This window comes from Jaculus jaculus, chromosome 4 (genome assembly GCF_020740685.1).
Source record: "Jaculus jaculus isolate mJacJac1 chromosome 4, mJacJac1.mat.Y.cur, whole genome shotgun sequence".
Classification (NCBI taxonomy): domain Eukaryota; kingdom Metazoa; phylum Chordata; class Mammalia; order Rodentia; family Dipodidae; genus Jaculus; species Jaculus jaculus.
The window spans coordinates 121206581-121234506 of NC_059105.1; the positions used below are offsets into that span (position 1 = coordinate 121206581).

At 40.7% G+C, this 27926-nt stretch overlaps 1 protein-coding gene across 1 annotated transcript; it reads right to left on the reverse strand.

Annotated features, from left to right (window-relative positions):
• Positions 1 to 228: 228 nt before the first annotated feature.
• On the reverse strand, positions 229 to 26893 carry Zc3h8 (zinc finger CCCH-type containing 8). The gene is made up of 9 exons (XM_004669778.2): positions 26724 to 26893; positions 22322 to 22418; positions 18552 to 18786; positions 13332 to 13462; positions 10096 to 10218; positions 8953 to 9064; positions 7003 to 7112; positions 4419 to 4460; positions 229 to 1108 (listed from the first exon to the last, which is right to left on the reverse strand). The coding sequence occupies exons 1-8, from the start codon at positions 26798 to 26800 to the stop codon at positions 4428 to 4430; spliced, it is 918 nt and encodes a 305-aa protein (XP_004669835.2). The 5' UTR covers positions 26801 to 26893; the 3' UTR covers positions 229 to 1108; positions 4419 to 4427.
• Positions 26894 to 27926: the final 1033 nt, after the last annotated feature.

Genomic DNA, 27926 nt, shown 5'->3' on the forward strand with positions numbered 1-27926 from the left:
TAGAGTAAGGTCTCACTCTAGTAGTCCAGGCTGACCTGAAATTCACTATGTAGTCTCAGGGTAGTCTTGAACTCATGGCGATCCTCCTGCCTCCCAAGTGCTGGGATTAAAGGCCTGTACCACCACACCTGACTCCTAAAATTTGCATTTTATACATTACTGCTTATGAACCAATAAGAAAGGCACATATTCTTATTTTTAACAATGAAAGAGTTTGGGAATGGTGTATCTAGAGACATTATTCAACTTTATTTATAACAGTAAGAAACTGGAAATAAATAATCCACCAGGAAATTGATTCTTAAAATCATAGAATCATATTTTATAACAAACCATAAAATAGAATTGTGAAGTAATCGTTAAAAATGTGACAGCTGGGTGTGGTGGTGTATGCCTTTAATCCCAGCACCCGGGAGGCAGAGGTAGGAGGACTGTTCTGAGTTCAAGGCCAGCCTAGAACTACAGAGTACAAGTTCCAGGTCAGCCTGAGCTAGAGTGAGACCCTACCTCAAAAACAAAAACAAAAAGTTGTGAGTAAAGCTGGGCACAATGACTCACATATATCCCTATAATCCCATCACTCACTCTGGAGGCTGAGGGAGGAGGATTGCCATGAGTTCTAGGGTAGCCTGGACTAGAGTGACACCTTGTCTCAAAAAAGAAAACAAAAACAAAAATGCTGTGAATGTATTTGACATGAAGAGGCTAACTTTGTTTTTATATTATCCCAATGTCCTCTGGTAATTTTCTACCCTCAAACATGCTATACCTCTTCTTTCATCCTTACCCACTACTCACTCTGCTCTGCTTCCTATTTCATTCAAAAATCTCAATAGGAGGAGACTTGTGTAACTCAGTCTTATGATATTCACCCACCAGCCAGCATAGATGCCATCAGGGCTCCTTGCCTCCCCCAAAGCTGGAGCTTCCCAGGGAACACCAAGCCCTTCACTCCAGCACGAGGCTTCACCCTCTGGTCCACAAGGAAGATGCACATAACATGACACAAGAGGACACTTTACATGCAGAATCCTGCAAACTACTCCACATCACCAGTCTTGAAAAGTCCGGAGCAGGAATAGGCATTAGCACTCTTCCTTGGTACATGCTATAGAGAAGACAGAACAAAACATATCAGCCTGTGAAAATTACCAACTCAGTTGCCCAAACTGCCTCCTCCCAAACATGAAGAAAAGTAACACCAAAATCCAAAGTTTAGGGTGGGAAAGATTGCTCAGTGGTCAAGCTACTCGCCTGCAAAGCCTAAGGACCTGGGTTCAACTCCCCAGTACCCATGTAAAGCCAGTTGCATCAAGTAGCACATGCATTTGGAGTTTGCAGTGGCTGGAAGCCCTGGCATACCCATCGCCCCCCTTCACCCTTAAAATAAATATTTTTAAAGCTCCACAATTAAATATTCTTTGAAAAAATTAAAGAGTATCTTAATTAAAATTTAGAAAATGATACTAGAATTGAACAAAAAAAAAAAAGAATGGAAAAAAGAGAAATGATAAAAATAAAACCATAGGAACTGAAGACTAAAAAGATTTGAGGGCTAGAGAGATGGATTAGTGGTTAAGGCATTTGCCTGCAAAGCCAAAGGACCCAGGTTCAATTCCCCAGGAACCATGCAAGCCAGATGAACCAGGTGGCACATGCATCTGGAGTTCATGTATAGTGGCTGAAGGCCCTGGTGTGCCCATTCTCTATCAGCCTCTCTCTCTCTGAAATAAATTTAAGAAAAAGAATAGATTTGATAGAAATGTCAGCACAAAAATGAAATTAAGAAAGCAAATGTATATTGTTTACAATCATGTAAGTTGTTAAAGAAAAAAAGAGGGCTGTAGAGATGGCTTAGCGGTTAAGCGCTTGCCTGTGAATCCTAAGGACCCCAGTTTGAGGCTCGATTGTCCAGGACCCACGTTAGCCAGATGCACAAGGGGGCACATGCGTTTGGAGTTCGTTTGCAGTGGTGGAAGCCCTGGCGTGCCCTTTCTTTCTCTCTGCCTCTTTCTCTGTCACTTTGAAATAAATAAACAAACATAAAACAAAAAAATTTTAAAAAAAAGAAAGCAAAAGTAATACAGGCCAGAAAACAGACTAAAGACAGGAAGAGCATACAAATGCAACATAGCCAACTATCAAGTCACAGAAATTAACCAAACCTAGCAAGGCGGGATGGCACAAGCCTCTATCCCAGCAGTCAGGAGGCAGAGGTTGGAGGATCGCTGTCAGTTCAAGGCTAGCCTGGAATTAAAGTGAGTTCCAGGTCAGCCTGGGCTAGAGTGAGACCCTCCTTGAAGAAAATAAAATGACCCAAATAAACCTTCTGTCTTTTCAATAAATATGAATAGGCTTAAATTCACTCATCAAAATATTGGGGGGGGGGTTGAGCCGGGCATAGTGGTGCACATCTTTAATCTTAGCACTTGAGAGGCAGAGGTCGGAGGATCGCTGTGAGTTCAAGGCCACCCTGAGACTACATAGTAAATTCCAGGTCAGCATGAGCTAGAGTGAGACCCTACCTCAAAAAAAAAGTTTGGGGGCAGGAGGGCTAAAGGAGTAGTAGAGCACTAGCCTAGCATAATGAGGCCCTGGGTTTGATCCTTAATACTGCATAAACCAGAAAATAAATTGGGGGAAAGGGCTGGGAAGGTGGCTCAGCAGTTAAAGGTAATTAATTGCAAAACCTGCTGGCTGGGGTTCAATTCCCAAGCTACTCACATAAGCCAGATGTAAAAGTGGTGTTAGTATCTGTAACACAAATGACTGTTAATAACAGGCACTGCAGGTGGGCACACTGGTATACATCTGCAATCCCAGCACTCAGGAGGCTAAAACTGGAAAATCTCCAAAGGACAACCTGGGCTATACAGCAAGATTCCTGCGGGCTAGATGGGGCATGTTTCCATGGCATTGGCAGAAGCTCAAGAAAGCCAAGCCCTTTCACATGAAAAAGAACTGTGAGTTCAAGGCTAGCCTGAGACTACAGAATGAGTTCCAGGTCAGCCTAGGCTAGTGAAATCCTACCATTGAAAAAAAAAAGGAGGGGGACCCAGCTCACAAAATGGGAGAAGACCTGCCACTCTTTACAAAGGATTATAACAGGAAAATTTTAAAAATCAGTGTAGAAAGGACAATCAAGTTAACAGAAACATGGGTAAAAGACAGTAACAGTATTTCACCAAAGATGAAACTCGAGAGTCAATAAACTTAGGAAGAGATGCTGTACTTCATGCAAGTAAAACTACAAGACAATTTTTGCACCTACTAAGTTGACAAAAACAAAAACACCTTACAGAGCACTGACAAGTGTGGGCAAGTGTGAATTCTATATAGTTTATAAGAGTGTAAACTGGTAAAACCCTTTAAAAAAATGGCATTATCTTAAACTGATATAGTAATTCTTCTAGTCCTTGGAATATAGCACAGATAAAACTGGTACATACTTATACCAGGAAACATAAACGTATCCACATAAAGCCAGATGCACAAAGTGGCACATGCATCTACAGTGCATTTGCAACAGCAAGTGACCTCAAACTTTGATTATAAATAAATAATATATTTACTTATATACTTATTTGTTTTTGTTTTTGTTTTTCCAGGTATGGTCTTGCAGTAGCCCAGGCTGACCTGGAATTCACTATGTAGTTTCAGGGTAGCCTCGAACTCACAGTGATCCTACTACCTCTGCCTTCCGAGTGCTGAGATTAAAAGTGTGTGCCACCACACCTAGCTTACTCATCTATTTGATAGAGAGAGAGCAGCTAAGAGCGAGTATGGGCTCACCAGGTTCTCCTGGCACTGGAGATGAATGTCAGATGCATGTGCCACTTTGTACATCTGGCTTTCAAGAGGTACTGGGGAATCAAACCAGGTCATCAGGCTTAAATAAAATATACATAGTTTTAATATATTTATTTATTTATTTGTAAGCAGAGATAGAGAAGAGAAACATGTTGTCTAGAAAATTACACACATTGGGTACATTTAGAAAGAAGTGCAAGAGGAGAAGGAAAATATAAATGGCAGACAAATCTACATGAAGAAACAGGTTAATGGAAAGCCAAATATCTATGTATGTGTGTTAAACATTTTATAATGTTTTACTGGTAGAGGAAAAAAAATACTTTAAGATTTAAAACTTCTATTGAAGCTATTTAACAGATATATTTTTTTAAATTTTTTATTTATTTATTTGAGAGCGATAGACACAGAGAGAAAGACAGATAGCGGGAGAGAGACAGAATGGGCGCGCCAGGGCTTTCAAGCCTCTGCAAACGAACTCCAGACGCGTGCGCCCCCTTGTGCATCTGGCTAACGTGGGACCTGGGGAACCGAGCCTCGAACCGGGGTCCCTATTTAACAGATATTTCAGAGAATAAAAGTTTTAAAATGGTATATGCTACTTTTACCTTTTTAGACTATTTACATGACTTCTTGTCTGTATCCAAAACCTGATATGAGAAAAAAGCAGATAATTTTTATGTACTAATGTCTAATAGGTACTCTGTCACATCTTATACTTTTCAAATGATTCTAATATCATTGCCTAATAATCATATAATTACAAGAGAAAATAAAGCACTAATTATATAATTTCCATATAGGCATTTCCTTTAAATAAATATTTGGTGAAATTTCTAGTTCCACGGTACCTCTTGTACTTTATTTGATTTATTTATTTTTGGTTTTTCAAGGTAGGGTCTTGCTCTAGCCCACATTCAACTGGAATTCACTATGTAGTCTCAGGATGGCCTTGAACTCACAGCAATCCTACCTCTGCCTCCCAAGTGCTGGGATTAAAGGCATGTGCCACCACTCCCAGCTTCATACTTTAGAAGGTATATAGTAATAAGCACCTCTGACTTTCTAATATTCACATATGTTCAAGGGGACTCCTGTTATACATGGTTTTAAGATGATCTTCTTAGGTTTGCAATATTTCAATTTAATTTTGGAGAGACTACCCTCAATTGACATGAAATGAAAAAAATATAAATGCATTGCAACTTCTCAATGATTTTTTTCTTTTCTTTTTTTCTTGTATTTTGCTTTTTGTTTTTCAAGGTAGAGTCTCACTCTATCCCAAGCTGACACAGAATTTGCCATGTAATCTCAGAGTGGCCTCAAACTCACAGCAATCCTCCTGCCTCTGCCTCCCAAGTGCTGGGATTAAAGGCGTGTGCCATCACACCCAGCTGATTTTTTTCTTATAGACCAAAAGAATATTTAAAGAAAACCCTTTGAAACTACTACTTGCATATTTTTTAACTCTAAATGACTCCAATTCCTTTTAATAGTCTTTATAGCAGGAATACTAATTCTCCTATTTTCTTTGAATTTCTTTATCTCAGCTATTAAAAGTTGCTGACTACATAGCCAGGAGTGGTGGAACATGCCTTTTATCCCAGCACTTAGGGAGGCAGAGGTAGAAGGATTGCTGTAAATATGATTAGTCTGGGACTACAGAGTGAGTTCTAGGTCAGCCTGAACTAGAGTGATACCCTATCTCAAAAGGAAAAAAAGGGGCTGGAGAAATAGCTTAATGGTTAAGGCACTTGCCTGCAAAGTCAAAGGACCATAGTTTGATTCCTCAAGACCCACGTAAGCCAGATGCATAAGGTGGTGCATGCATCTGGAGTTCATTTGCAGTGCCTAGAGGACCTGATGTACCCATTTTCTCATTCTTTCTATCTCTATCTGACTCTCTCTCTCTCTCAAATAAATAAATATTTTTTTAAAAAAGGAAAAAAAGTTGCTAACTACAAAATTGGGGAGATGGTTTAGTTGGTAAAGACTTGCCACACAAGCATGAGGACCTGAGTTTGAATCCCCAGACCCATGCAAAAAAGCCAAGAATGGTGCTAGAGGGATGGCTTAGCAGTTAAGGCATTTGCCTGCAAAGCCAAAAGACCCAGGTTCGATTCCCCAGGACCCACGTTAGCCAGATGTACAAGGTGGTGCATGTGTCTGGAGTTCAATTGCAGTGGCTAGAGGCCCTGGTGCACCCATTCTGTCTCTCCCTCTTTCTCTGTCAAATAAATAAATAAAACTTTTTAAAAAAGCCAAGAATGATGGCTCATGCCTGTAATCCCAGTGCTAAGGAGGCAGTGATATGAGATCTCAAGACTTGGAAGATAGCTAATCTTGCCAAAACAGTGAATTTTGGGGTGAGTGAGTTTCTGCCTTCAAAATATAAGGTGGAGAGATTGAGAAAGACACCCCAACATTGACTTCTGGTCCTACACACACACACACACACACACACACACACACACACACACACATATCCACAGACATTAAAAAATGCACACACTGAGCCGGGTGTGGTGGCGCATGCCTTTAATCCCAGCACTCGGAAGGCAGAGGTAGGAGGATCACCGTGAGTTCAAGGCCACCCTGAGACTACAGAGTTAATTCCAGGTCAGCCTGGACCAGAGTGAGACCCTACCTTGAAAAACCAAAAAACAAACAAACAAACAAAATGCACACACTGGCTGGAGAGATGCCTTCACAGTTAAGGCATTTGCCTGCTAAACCTAAGGACCCAGGTTCAATTCCCCAGTACCCATGTAAGCTAGATGCACAAGGTGGTGCATTGAATCTAGAGTTTGTTTGCAGTGGCTGGAGGCCCTGGCATGTGCGCACGCGCACACACACTCTCTCTCTCCCGTCTCTCAAATAAATAATCTTTTTTAATTCACAAATGTGTATATATAAGAAAGAATTAAAAATAGTTCAAGAGTTGCTATCTTGAAAATTTTAAGAACATTTTAACTTATACTAACATATAACTAATGTAATTTATATTAGTGAATATAAATCTTCCTTTCTGCTATAAAAATAAAAAGAAATTCCCAAACCTAAGTAAATTCCAATTATCCTAAACTAACTGATGAAGCTCTCTCTTTAAAGAATAGTATCTTTTCAAACTTCTATCCTGGATACAACTGTAACCTTTTAAAAAGGAAAGCAAAAGAATATAAGCATACTTACTTTAGCTAACAGTTCTTGTGTTTCTGGAGTCAACGGAGCATGAGAAAAGTTACAGTGATCTCCTTGATAACACTTTGTTCCTGTATGGTAAAACTTGCAAGGGTATTCATGTGACACAAATGTTAAGGAAAAGAATAATCTTAACCCAAATAATTTATTGTTAATAATTTCATTTTTCCTATATAAAGATCTTCCCTATTAGTAGAATCACTCTGTTTAAATTATGAGACAATTAATTACTGAGTTAAATGTAAAATATATAATTTTAGAATGACAATTTTTCCTTCACAAATATATACCATAATGTTTACATGTTTCACTGATACATGAAAACAATATATTGAGAAATGTGATTATTTTAAAGGATTCATTTGGGATAGGACAGAATCAATGACAATAACATGTCTTAAAAAACCTGAATCCTTTATGTATTAGACTTGACTAAAATAGAATAAATTTACACAATTTCAATATTATTTTCTAGGAAAAAATCTTGAAGTTGGAATTTGACACTCCTCATATTGTATGACTAAAGAAAAACAACTTATATGATGATCAAAGGTGCTCTTACCCTAAAATGCTGTGTTCCATGTTTTTATAACTAGTCTGTACCATCTGGACTACAGAACTGAAGTTATTCTTCTAATCAAGGGCCAAACCCCACACAATATGGAATATACAGGTGGTCCATGCTACATGATCTCTATCTTTCCATGAAATAGCTTATGTGAATATAGACTCAATTAGACATTATCACAGCAGAAACTCTGACATCTTTTTTTTTTTTGTAATTTATTTCACAGCAACAGATGAAGAGAGAAAGAGGCAGATAGAGGGAGAAAATGGGCACGTTGGGGCCTCCAGCCACTGCAAACGAACTCCAGACAGGTGCACCCCCTTGTGCAAAAATTCTGACATCTTGATGGAACTGACCAGGTTTCAAGATCCCTCTGTACCACGCAGAGGGACCTCCATTAAGAGGTTTTCTAAAAGGATCCTCTTTGCTTTTTTAGGAAAAACTATAGATAACATAATCACTTTAATAGTAAGTTGGCATAGATGGTATAATTTTGTTTTAACAACAATTCTGGCTTCATTAAAAAGTTTTTATCTGGGGGCTGGAGAAATGGCTTAGTGGTTAAGTGCTTGCCTGTGAAGCCTAAGGACCCCAGTTCGAGGCTTGATTCCCCCGGACCCATGTAAGCCAGATGCACAAGGGGGTGCATACGTCTGGAGTTCGTTTGCAGTGGCTAGAGGCCCTGGTGCGCCCATTCTCCCCCTCCTCCCCCTCTCTGTCACTCTCAAATAAATAAATAAAAATAAACAAAAAGTTTACATCTGGAGCCAGGCATGGTGGCACACACCTTTAATCCAGCACTTGGGAGGCAGAGAGGTAGGAGGATCGCAGTGAATTTGAGGCTACCCTGAGACTATATAGTTAATTCTAGGTCAGCCTGGACCAGCATGAGATCCTATGGGGAGAGGGGGGGTGGTATGCATCTGGGACTGAGGAAATGGCTCAGCAGTTAAAAGTGCTTACTTATAAAGTATGCCAGCCCAAGTTCAATTCCATGGCACCCACATAAAGACAGATGCACACAGTGGCAAATGTGTCTGGTGTTCATCTGCAGCAGCAAGAGGCCCTAACATACATATTCTTATTCTTATTCTCGTTCTTTCTCTCTTTCCCTCCCTCCCTCCCTGTCTCATAAATAAGTAAAAGGATTTTTAAAAAATCTGCATGTTTAGCCAGGTGTGATAGCATATGCCTTTAATCCTAGCACTCAAGAAGGTACCTGAGTTCAAGGCCAGCCTGGGGCTACAGAATGAGTCCCAGGTCAGCTTGGGCTAGAGTGAGAGCCTACCTTCAGGATGGAGGGGAGAGTTTTCTTTTTAAAAATAGTCGTGGCATATCTATGAGGAGTAACAAAAACCAGCAGTAAAGGATATTATGCAAATACAGGCAGTTTTCACCTTTGGTGCAGTAGCCTTGCACATAATACTTACACATTTCCTTTTTCTTCTCTATCTCTGCATCATGATCAAATTTACACTGATCTCCCTGAGCAATAAAAGAACAAGGGAAAACTGTTATTTCCCATAGACAAGACATTACAATTTAATTCCTGCTAAACTTTAAATAAGCAAATGATTCCAGAAACTTAATGAGTCAGATTATAAATATATGACATGTCTGCTTAAATTTTTTAATACTATTTTTAATACACTGTAGTTTTTTTTTAATTATCTTGTTCTAGTGCTGGACAGATATCTCAATTGGCAAAGTATTTGCCTGGCAACCATGAGGATCTGAGTTCAGCCCACACAACCCATATTAAAAAAAGCCTGGGGTTGTGGCACACACCTGGGAAGGGAGGGCACATTCCCAGGCTTTACAGACCAGCCCGTCTAGCCTAATTAACAAGTACCAGGCTAGTAAGAGACCCTGGCTATAAAAAGGAGGATAGTGCCTGAGGAACAGCACCTGTGCATATACTCACTCTCTCCACCCCTCTTACACACACACACATACTAAAACACAAACAAATATGCACACACAAAAACTAAAATTATCTTAGGGGTCAAGGTGATTGCTCAGTGGATAAAGCAATGGTCACAGAAGCATGAGTACTTGACTTTGGAACCTCAGCACCCACGTGAAAAGCCAGATGATGTGGCAGCAGGCATTTGTAATCCCAGCCATGCCTATAGGTCAGAAGGGAAGCAGAGGCAGGATCAGCTGGAAGTTTGAGGATCAGCTACCTTAGCAAAAATCAGCAGTGAACATGAGATCCTGCCTCAGAGGAGATGAAAGACCAAGACCAGACACCCAAAAGTTGTCATTCAATTTCCGCATGTGCACCACAGCATGTATGTACCTGCACTCAAACACATCATATACACACACAACTCACATACCAAAAAATTATCTGCTAAAATATAAAATATAAAACTCAAATTTTCTTGTTGAACCTTTTCCAGAAGTTTTAAAACCCTCAGGTATGTCTTTAAAGACCATCAAATGGAAATAGCAGTTGGAGTACATTTTTGCTGCAGCCTTACATTTTAGCATATTTTTGTTTATTCTTATACCTTAATACATTTCCTTTCAATAAAATATTTGCAGACTTGTTTGCCTTTGCGTTCTACTGTGTGTTGATTGATGAACCCCTGACTCATCCTCACACATGGCTGCTTCTCTGTAGGTTCACCATCCTTTAAAAACAGAAGACCAAATGTGAGAAACAGAACTTAAATATTTTAAGGCTGAAAGATTGCTTAGTAGTTAAGGTGCTTGCCTGCAAAGCCAAAAGACCCAAGTTCAACTCCCTAAGACCCACATAAGACAGATTCACAAAGTGGCACATGCATCTGGAGTTCATTTGCAGTGGCTGGAGGTCCTGGCATGCCCATTCTCTCTCTATCTGCCTCTTTCTCTCTCCCTGTCTTTCAAATAAATAAACAATAAAAATATTTAAAAGAAAGAAATTAAAATATTTTATTTTCTTGAACAAAAACTATTGTGAACTACTTTTTAAAAGCATGTCTTCTAGCTGGACTGGCAGCACAACCCTGTAATGTCAGCATTCGGCTACAGCAAAAGGATCACAAGTTATGGCCATCCTGGGCTACAGAACAGGATGTCTCAAAACGAGGTGTCTTTTTATGGGGACTGGGGAGGTGGCCCAGTGGTTAAAGGTACTTATTTGCAAAGCCCGCTGGCCTGGTTTCAATTCCCCAGGCCCCATGTAAAACCAGATGCAATGGGCTGGAGAGATGACTCAGTGGTTAAGGCACTTTCCTGCAAAGCCTGACAACCTGGGTTCAATTCCCCAGTAACTACATGAAGCCAGATTCACAAAGTAGTGCATGTATCTTGGAGATCCTCTGCAGTGTCATACCCAGACCCTCTGTTTTATCTCTCTGCTTGGAAATAAATAAATAATATTTTTAAAAATAAAAATAAAAAATAAAACCAGATGCACAAAGTGGCACATTGTCTGGAGTTCATTTGCAGTAATAAGAGGCCCTGGCACACCCATCCCTACCTGATAAATAAAATATTTTTTAAACATATCTTTCTAAAATGGCCTTCAGGTATAAGACTTGGACTTTTGCACATTAGTTTACAAAATGAGTATTTTGTAAGTTTTGTCAGTTTCAACTGTGAAGTATCCCATACATTGCCCTGACTTTGTAAAAATGAAAAAATAATTAAAAATGAAAGTGTCAGTACTTGTAATAAAATATGAAGTCTAAAAGGATAAAAATATTTAAAATTATGGGAAAAATGAGAATCATAAAAACAGTGGAAAACCTGTAGTTTCAACAACAAGTTCACAGAGTACAAACTGAGTACACAGATTAGCTCAAATTAACAACATAACTAGAAATACATTCACTCTCATTATTTTTTGCATAAAAAATGAAGGTTAGGGCTGGAGAGATGGCTTAGCAGTTAAAGCACTTGCTTGCAAGGCCTGAGGACCCAGGTTTAATTCCCCAGGACCCTTGTAAGCTAGATGCACAAGGTGGTATTCACTTGCTGGAGTTCAGTTGCTGCAGCTAGATGCCCTGGCATGCCCATTTTAAAAAAAATTAATAAAATGAAGGTTAAGCTTAAAATCCATTTTAGATCTTTGGATACAAAAGCACTTTTAATATACTAATGATAAAGCTTACAGATTCTACATGTCAAATTAATAAATTCAGTTTTAGGAATATGGTACTTGCAATTAAAAGAGCTAGCTAGAGTCTCTTATGTGATCTGCTTTGCAAAAATGTCATATTATTCATTTAAAAGACCATGCAAACTATATCTGTACCTATGTCTAAGTTTAAACCTTTGGTTTCATATGAGAGTCTAACACATATTTAGAACTTGGACCTCATATAGCTTTTTTCAGCTTTGGCTGAAGAATCATCTAAACTCATGTAACCATATGAAAGGGAACCCTGAAGAGGGGTTACAAAACCAAGTTCAGCCCTGGTTTGGCCCTATGTGACTATGAGCAGAGAAGCTAGGGCCTCAGTCCTTATTTTCGGATATGGAGGCAGGAATGACTTTTATATAAATTGTTTCAATCTATACTACTTGGTATTTGTTTTCCCCTTCCTTCCTATCCTCTTTCTGAGATTGGATCTTGCTGTAATCCAGGCTGATCTTGAACTCCTGCCTAAACTCCCAAATAGTTGGGACTATAAGGCATGAACCACCATGTCCAGCTAATATTTGGTATTTCTTTTTAAAAAAAATTATTTTATTTATTTGCAAGCAGAGAGAGAGAGAAAGTGAGAGTGAGCATGTCAGGGCCACTGGCCACTGCAAACATATTCCAGATGCATGTGCCACTTTGAGCACCTGGTTTTACATGGGTACTGGGGAATCAAACCTGGACATTAGGCTTTGCAGATAAGTACCTTAACTACTGAGCCATCTCTTCAGCCCTGTATTTGGTATTTCAAATATTCTTATCACCCCAAACTCTTATCCCCTGTGACAAAGCCTAATAAAAAAAAAATTAACATTCAACTTAAAGACCTTCAGAAAAGCTGAGTCCAGAAAGGCAGTTCTATGCTAAGTGCACATGCAGACCAAGGAAAACTACAAATCAAATCAAAATACTAGAGCAGGGTTTGGAACTTATTAAGGCTAATGCCCAGAAACACTCATTTTAATTTCCAGAAGGAATCAAAACAGATAAGGGACTACAATAGTATGATCTTTGCAATACCACAATGGTCTTTGAACTATCTCCAGAACTCCTCTCTCCTTCCATATCTTCTGTGGTCACTGGTGGCACTACACTCAAAAGCCAAGGAGCCTGTGTGCATTACGTGTTCAAAGCCAGCTGGGAAATCACTGAGGTCAAAAGTGGGTGCTGACAGCCAATGTTCAGAGAAAAAGAAGCAATAAGAGTAAGAAGAACCACCATGGAGAGCTCACCACAGCTGGAGGTCTCCAGATAACAGATGTGGGGGATGCTCCTGCCATTCCATATCACTGAGCACTTCCTGAAACTGAAGAAAACTCCCAAAACAAATAGGTGTCCTCGGGCTGGAGAGATGGCTTAGTGGTTAAGCACTTACCTGTGAAGCCTAAGGACCCCGGTTCAAGGCTCAATTCCCCAGGACCCACGTTAGCCAGATGCACAAGGGGGCGCATGCATCTGGAGTTCGTTTGCAGTGGTGGGAGGCCCTGGCGTGCCCATTCTGTCTCTCTCTCTCTCCCCCCCCCCCCTTTCTCTCTCTGTCTGTCACTCTCAAATAAATAAATAAAAATACAAAAAAAAAAAAATAGGTGTCCTCCTACAAGCTATGCACCATACCTTTCCTTGTGAGCCACCGATCTTCAACACATTTGCTTCTCTGTTCCCAGTGCCAGGCCACTTTCGCTTCATTTTTTTCTGCTTATTGTTCTTGCAACCAGCTTTAGGATTTTTATTTTTTTGTTTGGCAGCTAGAAATGAGAAAGTTGGTTTTTAAAATGATAGAAAAGTCTGAAATCACTTTAATCTTAAGAACATCTTATAATAATTCGGGAAACTTCTACAGTTCAGTGGGAGAAAATTGATATGACACAGACTTGTCTTTCTAGAAACTATGCAATTAAGAGACCAAAAAGAGAATTATAACATATCTTGAAGTCCCAATTCATCCTTTTTTTTAGTTTTTCAAGGTAATGTCTCACTGTACCCCAGGCTGACCTGGAATTTACTATGTAGTCTCAGGCTGGCTTCAAACTCAGCAATACTCCTACCTCTGCCTCCCAAAGTAGAGATTAAAGACATACACCAACATACCTGGCTTTCTTTCCTTTTTAAAAGTATTTTTTATTTATTTATGTGAGACAGTGGAGAGAGAGAAAGAGAGAGGAGAGAAAGTGAGAATGGGCATGCAAGGGCCTCTTGCTACTGCAAATAAATGCCAGATGCATGTGCCACTTTGTGTGTCTGGTTTTACCTAGGTATGGGGACTTGAACCCAACCTTTCAAGTTTTACAAACAAGCACCTTTAACTATCATGCCATCTCTCTAGCCCCCAATTCTTTCTTTCTGAAAAGAAGTGTTAGGGAGAGGGAAGAAAAGATTATGAAATCAATCTTGCAGGTCATAAGCAAGGTCCTTTTGAAAATATCAGGATACAATTTTTCAATCAGGAATTGCCATACCATTACAAAGTGTGAGGAAAAAACTTCAAACAAGTTCCTTTAACCACTGAGCCACCTCTCCAGTCCCTCAAAGGTTTAGAATGACCTGTGTGGTGGTTTGAGTCAGGTGTCTCCCATAAAATTAGGTGTTCTGAATGCTAGGTTTCCAGCTGATGGAGATTTGGGACTTAATGCCTCCTGGAGGCAGTGTATTGTTGGGGGCGGGCTTATGGGTGTTAGTGCCAGTGTTTGGCACAGTCTCCTGTTCCTGTTGTCTACAATGTTGGCCAGGGGGTGATGCCCACTCTCTGCTCATGCTGTCATTTTCTCGTGCCATCAGGGAGCTTCCCCTTGAGTGTATAAGCCAAAATAAACTTTTTGTCCCCAAAAAGTACCCTTGGTTGGATGATTTCGGCCAGCAGGGCAAACCTGACTGCAATAGTAATGTCGGTACCAACAAGTGGTATCATTTGCTGCTAGACACCTGGCTGTGTGGCTTTGGCCTTATGAAGCTGATTTTCAAGAGGAATGTGAAGGATTTGAAACCTTGGCCTAACAGATGTCTTGCAGTGCTCTAAGTACAGCTTGATGGACTATTCTAGTCAGAGTTGCAAGACCTAAATGCAGTAAGAACTATGGACTGTGAGGTTTGGCCTTTGAGGGTGAGAAAGAGCTTTGCCTGGACTGGGATAGAAGCACTTTGTGTGAGAGGCTTGCTGTTATGCCCCTGTCCCAAGAATTTGTACAAGGTTGCTTTGTGTAGAAATGGACTAGTTTGAGTAGAGGAATATGGCACAGAAAGAAATCTTTGGGCTGAAATTTCTGCCCGTTCAGCTGCAATTATATGAGAGATTACAACCTTTAAGATTGGGCCAGTTGGGCTAGAGGGATGGCTTAGTGCTTAAGGTGTTTGCCTGAAAGCCAAAGGACACTGGTTCAATTCCCCAGGGCCCATGTTAGCCAGATGTAGAAGGGGGCACATGTGTCTGAAGGTCGTTTGCAATGGCTGGATGCCCCGGTGCATCCATTCTCTTTCTCTCTCCCTCTTTCTCTGTCAAATAAATAATACAAACAAAATATTTTTAAAAAATTGGTTCAGCTGACCTGCACTGGGGTTTCAGGAAGACTATAGACTCTTTTGAAGGGGCCTGAATGATCAAGGAGTGTCCTGTTCTTCAAAGTCTGCTTTATTCTCCCCTGGATCAACAAATTGGTACCCTACCTGGTATTATGGAATATAAGAAATGCAGGAAAGGGTCACTGAATTTGCAACACAGTCTTTTGTTTTGGAAACTTCAATGGGCAGTGTGTAGTAGCAGGTTTGCTGGATTGCTTGCATGGAGACCCAATGGAGATGCTGGGACCACAAGATGGCTGCTAAGGGAAGCTGCTGGCCCCAGATGAAGTTTTCCAGGACTGTGAGTAGCCTAGCTGGAGGGGTGGAATTGGAACTCCAGAGACTTGTTGCTGGTTAGAATTATTAGACTTAGAAATTTAGCACTGGCTAGAATTGTTGGACTTGGAGCTACAGAGTTTGATGTTTGCCCTGGTTGTTTTAAATCTTGTATTGGCTGAATAGTTCTTTGCTATGCCCAATGCAATCTTTTGCACTGTGAGTGTTTATGATGTGCCATTATGAGTTTGGGTTTTTTGGGTTTTTTTTTTTTTTTTTTGGTATTACGGCTCAGTTAAAAGACCTTCAACTATGGGGATATTTGAACATCATTAGGATTGATAAAAAATATGGGAACTTTAAAAGTTGGACTGAATGCATTGCATTTAAAAACATTTTTTTTTATTATTATTTATTTGAGAGCAACAGACATAGAGAGAAGACAGATAGAGGGGGAGAGAGAGAATGGGCGTGCCAGGGCTTCCAGCCTCTGCAAACGAACTCCAGACGTGTGCGCCCCCTTGTGCATCTGGCTAACGTGGGACCTGGGGAAGCGAGCCTCGAACTGGGGTCCTTAGGCTTCACAGGCAAGCGCGCATTGCATTTTATATCATGGATGCTTTATCAGGTTATGAGGGCCAGGGGTGAAATGTTTGATTCAAGTGTCCCCCATAAACTTAGGTATTCTGAATGCTAGGTTCCCAGCTGATGGAGATTTGGGGAATTAATGCCTCCTGGAGGCAGTGTACTGTTGGGGGCAGGCTTATGGGTATTATAGCCAGTGTCCCTTGCCAGTGTTTGGCATACTATTCAGTTTTTGTTGTCCACCTGTGGTGTCCACTCTCTGTTCATACTGTCATTTTCCCCTGTCAGCATGGAGCTTCCCTTCAAGTCTAAAAGCCAAAATAAACCCCTTTTCTCCCAAAAGTTGCTCTTGGTTGGGTGATTTCTGCCAGCAATGTGAAGCTGACTGTAACAACTTAATAAGTTACAGCCAGATTTCTCATTGATGTTTCATATGGTGATACATGCCTATAAGCCTAGACTTGCAAGGGTAAAGCAGGAGGATCAAAAGTTCAAGACTAGGGCTAAAGAGATAGTTTTAGGAGTCAGGGTGCTTGCTGGGAAAGCCAAAGGACCCAGGTTTGATTCCTCAGTACCTACGTAAAGCCAGATACACAAGATGGCACATGCATCTTGCATTCATTTACAGTGACTAGAGGCCCTGGCATGACCATTCTCTCCCTCTCATTCTCTCTCAAATAAAAAAAACATTAAAAAAAAAAAAAAGTTCAAGGCAAGAATAGTTCGAGGCTAGGGCTGGAGAGATGGCTCACAGTAAAAGATGCTTAATAGCAAAACCTGATGGCCTAAGTTCAATTCCCCAGTACCCATATCATTTGCCCTAATCACTATGTCTAAATCTCATTTTAGTAATGAAAGAACTGTATTTCTATACTGGGAATATGACTCAGTGGTAAAGTGTCTCCCTGGTATTATGAGACTGAGTTTAATCCCTAGCACTTAAAACACACATGCGCGCACACACATACACACACACACACACATACACACACACACACACACACACACAGACAAAAAAAGAAAAAAAACGATGTAGGGGAGGTAGAGAGATGGCTTAGCGGTTAAGTGCTTGCCTGTGAAGTCTAAGGATACTGGCTCAAGGCTCAATTCCCAAGTACCCACATAAGCCAGATGCACAAGGTGGTACATGTGTCTAGAGTTCATTTGCAGTGGCTGGAGGCCCGGATGTGCCCATTCTCTTCCTCTTTCTCTCTCTCTCTGCCTCTTTCTCTCTCTTTCTATCACTCTCAAATAAGTAAATTTAAAAGAATTAAGGGCTGGAGAGACGGCTTAGAAGTTAAGGCATCTGCCTTGAAAGCCGAAGGATCCCGGTTTGATTCTCCCACATAAGCCAGATGCACAAGGGGGTGCATGCATCTGGAGTTTGTTTGCAGTGGCTGAATGCCCTGGCACCCCATTCTCTCCCTCTCTCTCTCTTTCTCTCTCTCAAATAAATAATTTTTTTTACATGAAACACAATAGTTTCATAGTATTTATAAGTATATCATACAATACTGTTTCCTGTTATGCCACATACCAATATGGCATTGTACAACAAGCATAATGCCACCTGATTCTTACAAAAGTAAATCATTTAAACAAGTCAGTAAAATAAACAGTAGTACCTGCTTTTAGGCATACAGATTGTAAAACTGGTTTACTTTCCTTTGATTGGTATTGTGTAGCAACAGAGAAGTAAAAAATCAAAAAATAATTAAAATGGCTAAATATGCAAAAAATTGTTATTCACAGCGACATGGCTACATAGGATGAATTATTCTATGCTTATTCTTTCCAATTGTGGAATTTCAAGATAAAAAGCACTTGTTTCCTACAGGTTCACAAAACAGCATAACAAGAACAATCAAGGAGAATGCACTGTAGGGTTAGTTGAGAGTAACAAACTATGGCCCAATGCCTCTACCTGCGGCAGAGTATTTCCAAATCCAAACAATGGTTACAAAAATTATTTGACATCTTTCCTAACATAGAAAAAAAAAATTCTTGCATGCCTCTCACAATCCAATTCTTTTTTTCCTATTATAATTAATTTAAAAAATAAAAATAGATATAGGTATAGAAAGATATAAACTATCACCCCATCAGTAAATCCTATAAATGATAGCAATGCAAACAGATATATCCTATCTTTCAAACATGTAGAGGTCAGGGATTTAGCATTCTCCTTTTGACAAAAGCCATGGCCTTTGATAACAACCCACCTGTAGCCCCCAGCTACTCCTAAAACACAAGCACATATGCATCAAGTGCAAGGTCTCAGAACAAGCAAGCTCATGACTGGTATAATGATCACCAAAAACACTTCTCATAAGTAAAATGCAGGTGAAAAACCCCTTGTCCACATACTGACAACCATGACAGCTTCTAGAGAGACTCTAACAAGAAAGTGGTTGGGCTCACCCTTCTGTGTACCTTCTCCTCCCTCTTTCTTCACAAATTCTGCAGGAAGTGCTGGTGGTGGGGCAATGTTTGCCATTTCTTTAGCTTGTATGTACTGCTGAAGTTCTTTGGCAAAATTATCTTCTGGTTCCTCACTGCAGACTTCATCATCACTATATGCATCATAGTCCTTACTTCTTGATTTTGTACGTGACAAATTTTTTGGTGATGTTGCAGAGTTTCCAAAGTGCTTAAACTAAGTAAAAATTTCAAGTTTTAAAACTTAGTAAGATTTAAAACAAGCTTGTTATACAGGAAAAAAAAAAAAACCTCTGGCCATGAAATAATCATTATTTCAGTTCAATGATAGGTACACGGGTTTCATACACTATTTTACCCACTCCTTTTGAAAATATTTTTATTTATTTATGAATAGAAAGAGTGAGAGACAGAGAAAGGGAAAGAGAGGAGAAAATGAGTGCATGGGTATACCAGTGCCTCTAGCCACTGCAAACTAACTCCAGATGCATGTATCACTTCGTGCATCTGGCTTTTTGTGGGTACTGGGGAATCAAATCTGGGCTAGGATGCACTGCAAGCAAGCACCTTTAACCACTTTAACCACTGCTATGGTGGTTTGATTCAGGTGTCCCCCATAAAATTCAGGTGGTCTGAATGCTACATCCCCAGCTGATGACAATTTGGTAATTAAAGCATCCTGGGAGGCTATGTATTGTTGGGGGTGGGCTTATGGGTGTTTTAGCCAGCTTCCCCGTGTCAGTGTTTGGCACTCTATCCTGCTGCTGTTGTCCATCTGATGTTGACTAGGAAGTGATGTTTACCCTCTGTTCATGCCATCCTTTTCTCCTGCCATCACGGAGCTTCCCCTCGAATCTGTAAGCCAAAATAAACCCTTTTCTTCCTATAAGCTACTCTTGGTTGGGTGTTTTCTGGCAGCAATGTGAACCTGACTGAAACACCAGCCCAATTCCATGCTTAACAATGTTGGAATTTTTTCAGAATTAAAAACAAGCCACTGGGCTGGAGAGATGGCTTAGCGGTTAAGCGCTTGCCTGTGAAGCCTAAGGACCCCGGTTCGAGGCTCGGTTCCCCAGGTCCCACATTAGCCAGATGCACAAGGGGGCGCACGCGTCTTGAGTTCGTTTGCAGTGGCTGGAGGTCCTGGCGCGCCCATTCTCTCTCTCTTCCTCTGTCTGTCTTTCTCTCTGTGTCTGTCGCTCTCAAATAAATAAATAAAATAAAAAATTTAAAAAAAAAAACAAGCCACGATGACATATCAATCTTTAAATACAATTTGAGGGAAGATTCTGAATGTGTCCAATGTATCTACTAAAGTAAAAATCTAAACTCCCAAATCTTAATTATTTGCTGGCAGGGGGGATTATAGTTCTCACATTGCATTTGCAACATTTTAAATGTTCTAATTCCATACTTTATTTCATAAATCATCAAGTAAACTATCCTAGTCCAGCTGAAAATCTACTTACATGTATGATATACGATAGCTACAAAGCCAAATTCTGCTCCTGGAAGTCAGCAAAGGTGACAGTAACAATAGGAATTGCCCCATTCTCTGTAGCCAAGTTGACTCTTCTTTTACTATTTATTTACTTATTTATTTCTGTGGTGCTGGGGCTGGAAACCAGAGGCTTGCATATGATAGGCAAGAACTATACCACGGAGTTACAACCCCAGCTCCACTTTACTTTTAAATTTTTAAATTAAATTTTTTGTGTGAGAGAGAAAAAACTGGTGCATCAGGGCCTTCCAGCTACTGCAATCGAACTCCAGACACGTTTGCCATCTTCTGCGTATGTGTGGTCTTGTGCACTTGTATCACCTTGCGCATCTGGCCTACAATAGGTACTGGGTAATCAAACCTGGGTCCTTAGGTTTCACAGGCAACTGCTAAGCCATCTCTCTAGCCCCCACATAACTTTCAGAACTATTTCTTGAATGCTATCCCAAGACAACCCGAAACTCAGTCACCCACTGGGACAGAAACCTAAGCATGATAACTGAGCCTGGAAATGTCCAAGCTGTTCACAACAGATATCTTAAGGCAGTTTCTGCTTAAAAACATTATTTGTAAGCTCGGGGATGAGACTAGATCTCAATTTTTTTTTGGGGGGGGGTCTTTTGAGGTAGGGTCTCACTCTAGCCCAGGCTGACCTGGAATTCACTAAGGAGTCTCAGGGTGGCCTTGGACTCACAGCAATCCTCCTACCTCTGCCTCCCAAGTGCTAGGATTAAAGGCGTGCACCACTGCACCCGGCTTAGATCTCAATTTTTTATGTTTGGGGATGAGACTAGAACTCAATTGGCTGAGTGCTTGCCTAGCATGCATGAAACCCTGGGTTTGATCCTCAGCTGGGATTAAAGGTGTGCTACACCACACCCAGCTTGAACAGGCCCATTCTTATGTGATGTTTTCACCAAAATAACAAAAATCCAAAGAGAAAGAGGCAAGAGGGGCAGATACTGACTTCATGATGGACTGAACTAAATCCCACAAAATTCGTGTATGAAGTCCTATCCTCCGTGCCTCTGGATGTGGCCATATTTGCAAATAGGGCCTTTACAAATGGGATCATTAGGGTGGGTCCAAATCTAATATGAAAAGTGTCTTTATAAAAAAGGACAGTCAGGGCTGGAAAGATGGCTTAGCAGTTAATGTGCTTGCCTCCGAAGCCTAAAATCATAGGTTCAATCCTCCCAGTACCCACGTAAGCCAGATGTACAAGGTAGCACATGTGTCTGGAGTTTGTCTGCAGTAGAGACCCTGGTGCATCTGTGCGCACTTGCTCTCGCTTTTGCTCTCTCCCTCTCTCTCTCTTTCTCTCCCCCTCTCTCAAATAAATAAATAAATAATAAATAAATAAATAAATAAAGGGAACAGTCAGACAGACTCAAGCATGCAGGAAGAATGTCAAGAGAATGCTAAGATAAAGGATGCTTCTGCAAGCCACAGAAAGCCAAAGATCACCAGAGACCCTGGAACAGCCTCTCCCTCACAGGCTTAGGAGGAACCATGCCTGCAGGCACCCTGCTCTCAGAATTCTTTTCAGCCTCAATAATCCTAGGATAAGATATCTCGGTTTTTAAGTTGCCAATCTCATGGTACTTTATTATAGCAACCTTAGCAAATAATTCAGGTTTTGAGTTATTGATGGCTCAGGTGGGCTAAGTTAGCAAGTCAAAACGTGTAGGTAACATTTAAAAATCTAATTTGCAAAGAAAGTTTTCAAAACCAGTTTACAAAACATTTCAGAGAGAAATCAACCTTGTTATATAATCCTGGCACATTATCCATCTTATCTAAGGTATAAGGGGAAATAAAAATAAAAGCAGTTACTATCATTCATGTTAAATGGCAAGAAAGCTACTGAATGATAAATTTAAGTTTCCTTGATGAAAGTAACTGGGTCCTAAATGCTTAGACAAATCAGACACCTCATTTTTTTTTAAAAAATATGTTTTTATTCATTTTTCATTTATTTATTTGAGAGCACCAGACACAGAGAGAAAGACAGATAGAGGGAGAGAGAGAGAATGGGCGCGCCAGGGCTTCCAGCCTCTGCAAACGAACTCAAGACGCGTGCGCCCCCTTGTGCATCTGGCTAACGTGGGACCTGGGGAACCGAGCCTCGAACCGGGGTCCTTAGGCTTCACAGGCAAGCGCTTAACCACTAAGCCATCTCTCCAGCCCCAGACACCTCATTTTTATCAGACCCATTCACAGATGTTTTTCAATATGCCAACAACCTTACTTTTTTGGGAATTTGCTCCCGGTCCCGTTTTGCTTTCCATTTTATTTTCTCTGTCTGTGTTTCTTCAATTTCAGTATCCTCTATCTCATCACTGATTCTGCAGCAAAAAAAAAAATCAAATAACACAAGAGATATTTTTCATCCTGAAAACAGTTTACACTACAGCATCAAAATTCATTGTCTGAGTTTGTCTTCAACTTGTCCTCAAAGAAATTCCAAATACTCCAGAAAAAATAATGTACAACACCATGATGAGAAGTAAATGTCAATGTGCTCATGAATAACCCACAAAACTGAAAATTTGGATATGTTAATGTCGAAGAATTAGCACCTAGGCTGGGGACATAGCTCAATGGGTAAAGTTCAGATCCTGAGAACCCATATAAATGCTAGGTGTATCATGATGTGTACCTGTATCCCAGTGCTGGGGAGGTGGAGACCAAGAATCCCTGGGTTTCACTGGCTAGCCAGTATTACTGAATCAGTGAGTCTTGGGTTCAACAAGAGATTCTGTCTTACAGAATAAAAGTGGAGAGTGTGGGGGCTGCCTGTAAGACCAAAGGACCACAGGTTCAATTCCCCAGTACCTCCTAAAGCTAGATAGACAATGTGGCACAAGTATCTGAAGTTCATTTGCAGTGGCTAGAGGCTCTTGCATGCCCCTTCTCTCTGTCTCTGTCTCTCTCTCTCTCTCTCAAATATATACATACATACATATATGCATGCATACATACATATATACATATTAAAGTGGAGAGTGATCAAGGAAAACCCCCATTGTCTACCTCTGGCCCACTTCATTTTCACTTCATTAAGGACCACAATTCCAGCCGGGCATGATGGTACATAACTTTAATCCCAACACTCAGGAGGCAGAGGTAAGAGGATCGCCATGAGTTCAAGGACACCCTTGGGACTACATAGTGAATTCCAGGTCAGCCTGAGCTAGAGTGAGACCCTACCTCGAAAGAAAAAAAAAAAAAAGATCACATTTCTGAGTCCTTATGTCATCTAACCTATAAGCAGAATGGGTCAGAAATGTTTATCCTCTTGTCAAATACTTTCAGCCACAGAGCCCTCCCTGCTCTTCCTCACTGTGACCACACACATACATACATACATACATACATACATACATACATACATACACACACACACACACACACACACATTCTGCATATATGCAAAAAAATAAATTTAGCACCTACATAAATCATCCATTTATCCATCATTCCATTCAGTCAACAAATCCTGAGTATTCATCACATGCTACGCTCAGACCTCACATCCTGAGATACAACAAAGAGGGGGAAAGACCAACCTGCTCCTGTCTTCTGGGAGCTTGCTATGTATTTGGGAGAAAAATATTAAGCAATTTCACTCTTAAGGGGTAAGTACAAGTGCATATATGAGGAAAACAAGCTAATTTCAGGGCCAGAGGCTTTCAGAATAAAATAGATTTGTAAACCAATGTATAACTGAAAGGTATTTTAGAAAGGATGCAGGGTACCTTCTGATATACCCACTCTATAATTACCCACTTAATCCAAATGTGAGGATTAAAAAGAAAATTTGTTTTCAGACTCACAGGTATAAGAAACTGACTGGGACAGACATTGTATGAGATAAGTACCTGGGCATATCCCAGCAGAACTTAAATGGACACAAGAAGATGAAAGGAAATATCAGACTGGTGAAAAAGTATATGCCCAAAACCACACCCTATCATTCTACACTGCCTACTTCATTTTCACCACTTCATTAAGGACCACAATTCTGAGTCCTCATATCATCCAGCCTATAAGCAGAATGGATCAGAAATGTTTATCCTCTTGTCAAACATGTTCAGCCACAGAGCCCTCCCTGCTCTTCCTCACTGTGGCTGCTTCTAAATCTCCCTTGTTTATACATCTTTGCAACTCTCAGTCAGTCCTCATCCTTCTATCTGTTCTCTCATTCTTGGTGATCTCTTTCCATCTCAAAACTTCAAATACCATCTGTATATAACTGACCAACACCTTAGTCTTCACCCTGGACTCTGACCCTCAAATCTAACATAGCCAGCTGAGCATGCTGGCTCATACCTCTAATCCCAGACTAGGGTGGCTGAGGTAGGAGAACCACTGTTAGTTTGACTATAAGCTGGGCTACATAGTGAAACACTGCCACAAAAATATCCAAAAAGAAAAATTCTAAACAAAGCCAAACACCCCATTGAACACTTGGATATCTATCTAACCGACTTAATTTCACATGTCCAACACTGAACTTGATAGCTCTCAGAAATCAAATCCTCCTCCTAAAATAGCAACTCTAATCTTCTGATGACAGACTTTTACTTCCCCCCCAAAAAATGGGAACAAAAACAATTTATTCTTTCTCTAAAACATCTCCTATTTGACTTTATTCATACTAAATGATCCAAGCTTCTCCTGCTCCCCTGTATTCTACTTTTCAAATGACCAGAGTGACACCAGTAAAATTACATCAGATTTCACTCCCTGCTAAAAACCCTCCAATGTCCACTCATCTTATTCACAGTAAATGCTAAAGTCCTTATTATGTCATCTCTAAGACCCTCCATGAGCTGACTCTGCAAATCTTCACTACCCCAACTTCAAGTCCTAACACTCCACTCCAGCAGAAGTCATCCTGACCACTTGGTTGTCCCACCCAATCATACACCACCTCACTCCCCTGAGGACTTTTATATAGAACACTCTTTTCTCCAGTTATCAAAACCCCACTCCATCAAGTTCTGACTCAAATGTCATCTTCCAGTTATCAATGACGCTTTTCTTTAACTATCTTCTTTACAATGTCTATACCCACTCTATCATTACCCACTTAATCTCCTACTCTGCTTTTTTCCACGTCATTTATATTACACATTTACATATCATCTGTACTCCTCCCCCAGTAATATAATTTCATGGACACTAGGATTTTTTTGGTTTTTGTTCATTTATTGCTCTATCCTCAGGGGCTAGAATCATGTATATTATGTAGCAAGTGCTCAATAAAAATTGTTTTTAAATAAGTAGTCTCATCACAAACAAAAAAACATACAAGACTGAACAACTTGTAAAAAAATTTTGTAATACCCTGAAAATAAAAAATAAACTGGGAGCAAAATGCAGGTATCTACAAATGTGAAAGACCTAAACTGGAAGGAACAGTAGACATTTTCTGTGAACAAACATTTCACACTACTTCCATACTATTCTTCATCTATCTCTAGGCAAAAATGTCTCTTATGTACTTCAATCATGCTTTTGTGAGTGGATCTTCTGTCTGGTATATTTTTAAATTGTTAGCTGATATTATTTTTATATGTTGCTATTTTCTCTTTTGTGATGCTTTGCCTTGCTCAACTCTTAGGTATTTTAGTAATTAGTTCTCATTTTCTTTAGATGCTTGTATCATGTGCAAATAAGTGAGTGTCCACCTCTTTCAAGGTTTATAGGACTTATTAGTGATTTTATTTTAGAAGCTGTGTGATGAAATCATGTGTCTTGAAGTAATACTACCTTCTACTTCTACTAATACTATCTTCATCCCAGCTTTGCTACTTAAATCTTGGCAGGTTATTTAACTTCTCTGTGCCTCTTTAAGGTTGTGAGGACTAAATGGAAAATTTCAGGTAAAGTACTCAGCAAAGCTCTCAATTAAGGTAATGGTTTCCATTCAGGCATCTGAGACAGAGACGTGAACAGGAATGAGTGATACTATACATGGAGACTCAACTGCACTGAAATGATGCCTAGAATGAGGGAACTAAATGAGTAAAGGATGTGTGTCAAGGATTTAGGAAAAATGGGTAGCAAGGAGGAAGACAAACGTTTGGGAAGATGTCTTTTTTTTACTTCAAACTCCAAAGACTAAAAAGCGAATGAGTACATGAAATTTACACGATACTTGGCCAGCAGTTTTGCATGCTTTCTCAATTTAACTGAAATACTACACCGAAATGATGCTTGTAGCTTTTTTAAATTTTGGTCCTTAGGGTTCGCTGATCACCTGCACTGTCTCCTTTAAAATTCTCATCAATCAGATGTCGGTGGAAACAGCAACTGATCTCTCTTTGGAGCTGGAGTTAACTAGAAACGGCGGTAAAGACAGGTAGGACTAGGAAAGCAGGCGTGCAGAGAAACGAACCTCCCCCCGCCGCCGGTTACTCCCCTCCCCAGGCTCTCGGCATCCCTGCCCCGGCGGCCCGGGAACTGGGCTCCCTCGGCCTTCCACTCCCACTTGCCCGACACGACCTCTCCTCCCGCGACCACCGCGCCCCGCGGGGACCGCCCAAGCGCTCGCCCATGCGCTCCCGGATCGTGGCTCCGCGGGGTTCGCAGAGGGCGCGAAGGGGCGGAGCCCGGCAAAGGACCAGAAGATGTGGGATCACCTTTCCTCAGAGTCCGCGGCCGGTTTTTTGCCGAGGGCTGGGTTAGGGGGTTTTGAAAAAAGATTTTCAAAATCCATGACTCAGAGCGGTGTTCTCCACCCGTCTCTGAGTCGAGCAGCTACTGAGCAACCAGAGCGACAGCACAGGATCCCAGTGTCGCGCCAAGGCCCACAGGCTCCGCCCCGCGCACGCGCAGCGCCTGCCCCACGGCTCGGCGCACGCTCGCTTGCTCTCGCCCGCGCGTGCTGCGCAGGCCCCGAACTCCTTGAGTAGCTTTCCATGCACACGCTGCGCATGCGCTGCTTTTATTGCGTAGCATTCCATGCGCATTTTCATCCGGTATAATAGCGACCTAGTAGAGTTTTTGAAATTAATCTTTAGAATTCTTTTCATCCTAGTGAAAACTTTTCGACCGCATTCACAATGTTTCTAAGGACTTGTAGCTCAATGTAAGCACAGCAGTATCATCTCTTGGACACAAGCCATTCAAATTTTAGATTTTAATCCTTTTTTTGGATTTTCGAGGTAGGATCTCACTCTAGTTTAGGCTGACCTGGAATTCACTATGTAGTTCAGGCTGGCCTCTAACTCTCGGCGATCTTCCTACCTCTGCCTCCCTAGTGTTGGAATTAAAGGCATGCACCACCACACTCGCCTGACTTTTAATTCTTGTAGCAGCATAATCAGGCAGGGTACTATTACCATCCACATTTGCCAGATGAATAAACAGGATTGCAGAAAAGTAATGGAATTCAAACAGTCTTTACAACCTAAAATAAAAATTTAAGTATCTTTAAGGACAGACATAGTGGCTGAAGTAGGAAGACAGGTGTGAGTTCCTGGCCAGCTAGGGCTACAGAGTGATTTCTAGATCAGCATAGACCAGAGGGAGATATATAAGAAGGATTACTAAAAAGTACTAAGGGCTAATGATGCAGGATTTGGATTCCAGGGAGGGATTAAATTCCATAAACATGCAAGAGATCCAGGCCTGTGGGCCCCAACTTTTGTATTTTTTGTTTTGTTCTATTTTATTTTTGAGGTAGGGTCTTATTCTAGCTGAGGCTGACCTGGAGTTTACTATGTAGTCTCAGTCTGGCCTCGGACTCACAGTGATCCTCCTACCTCTGCATCCCCAGTGCTGAGATCAGCTGTTTCTTATCTAAGTTAGCAAACAATTGAAAACACAGATTTCAAGATGGG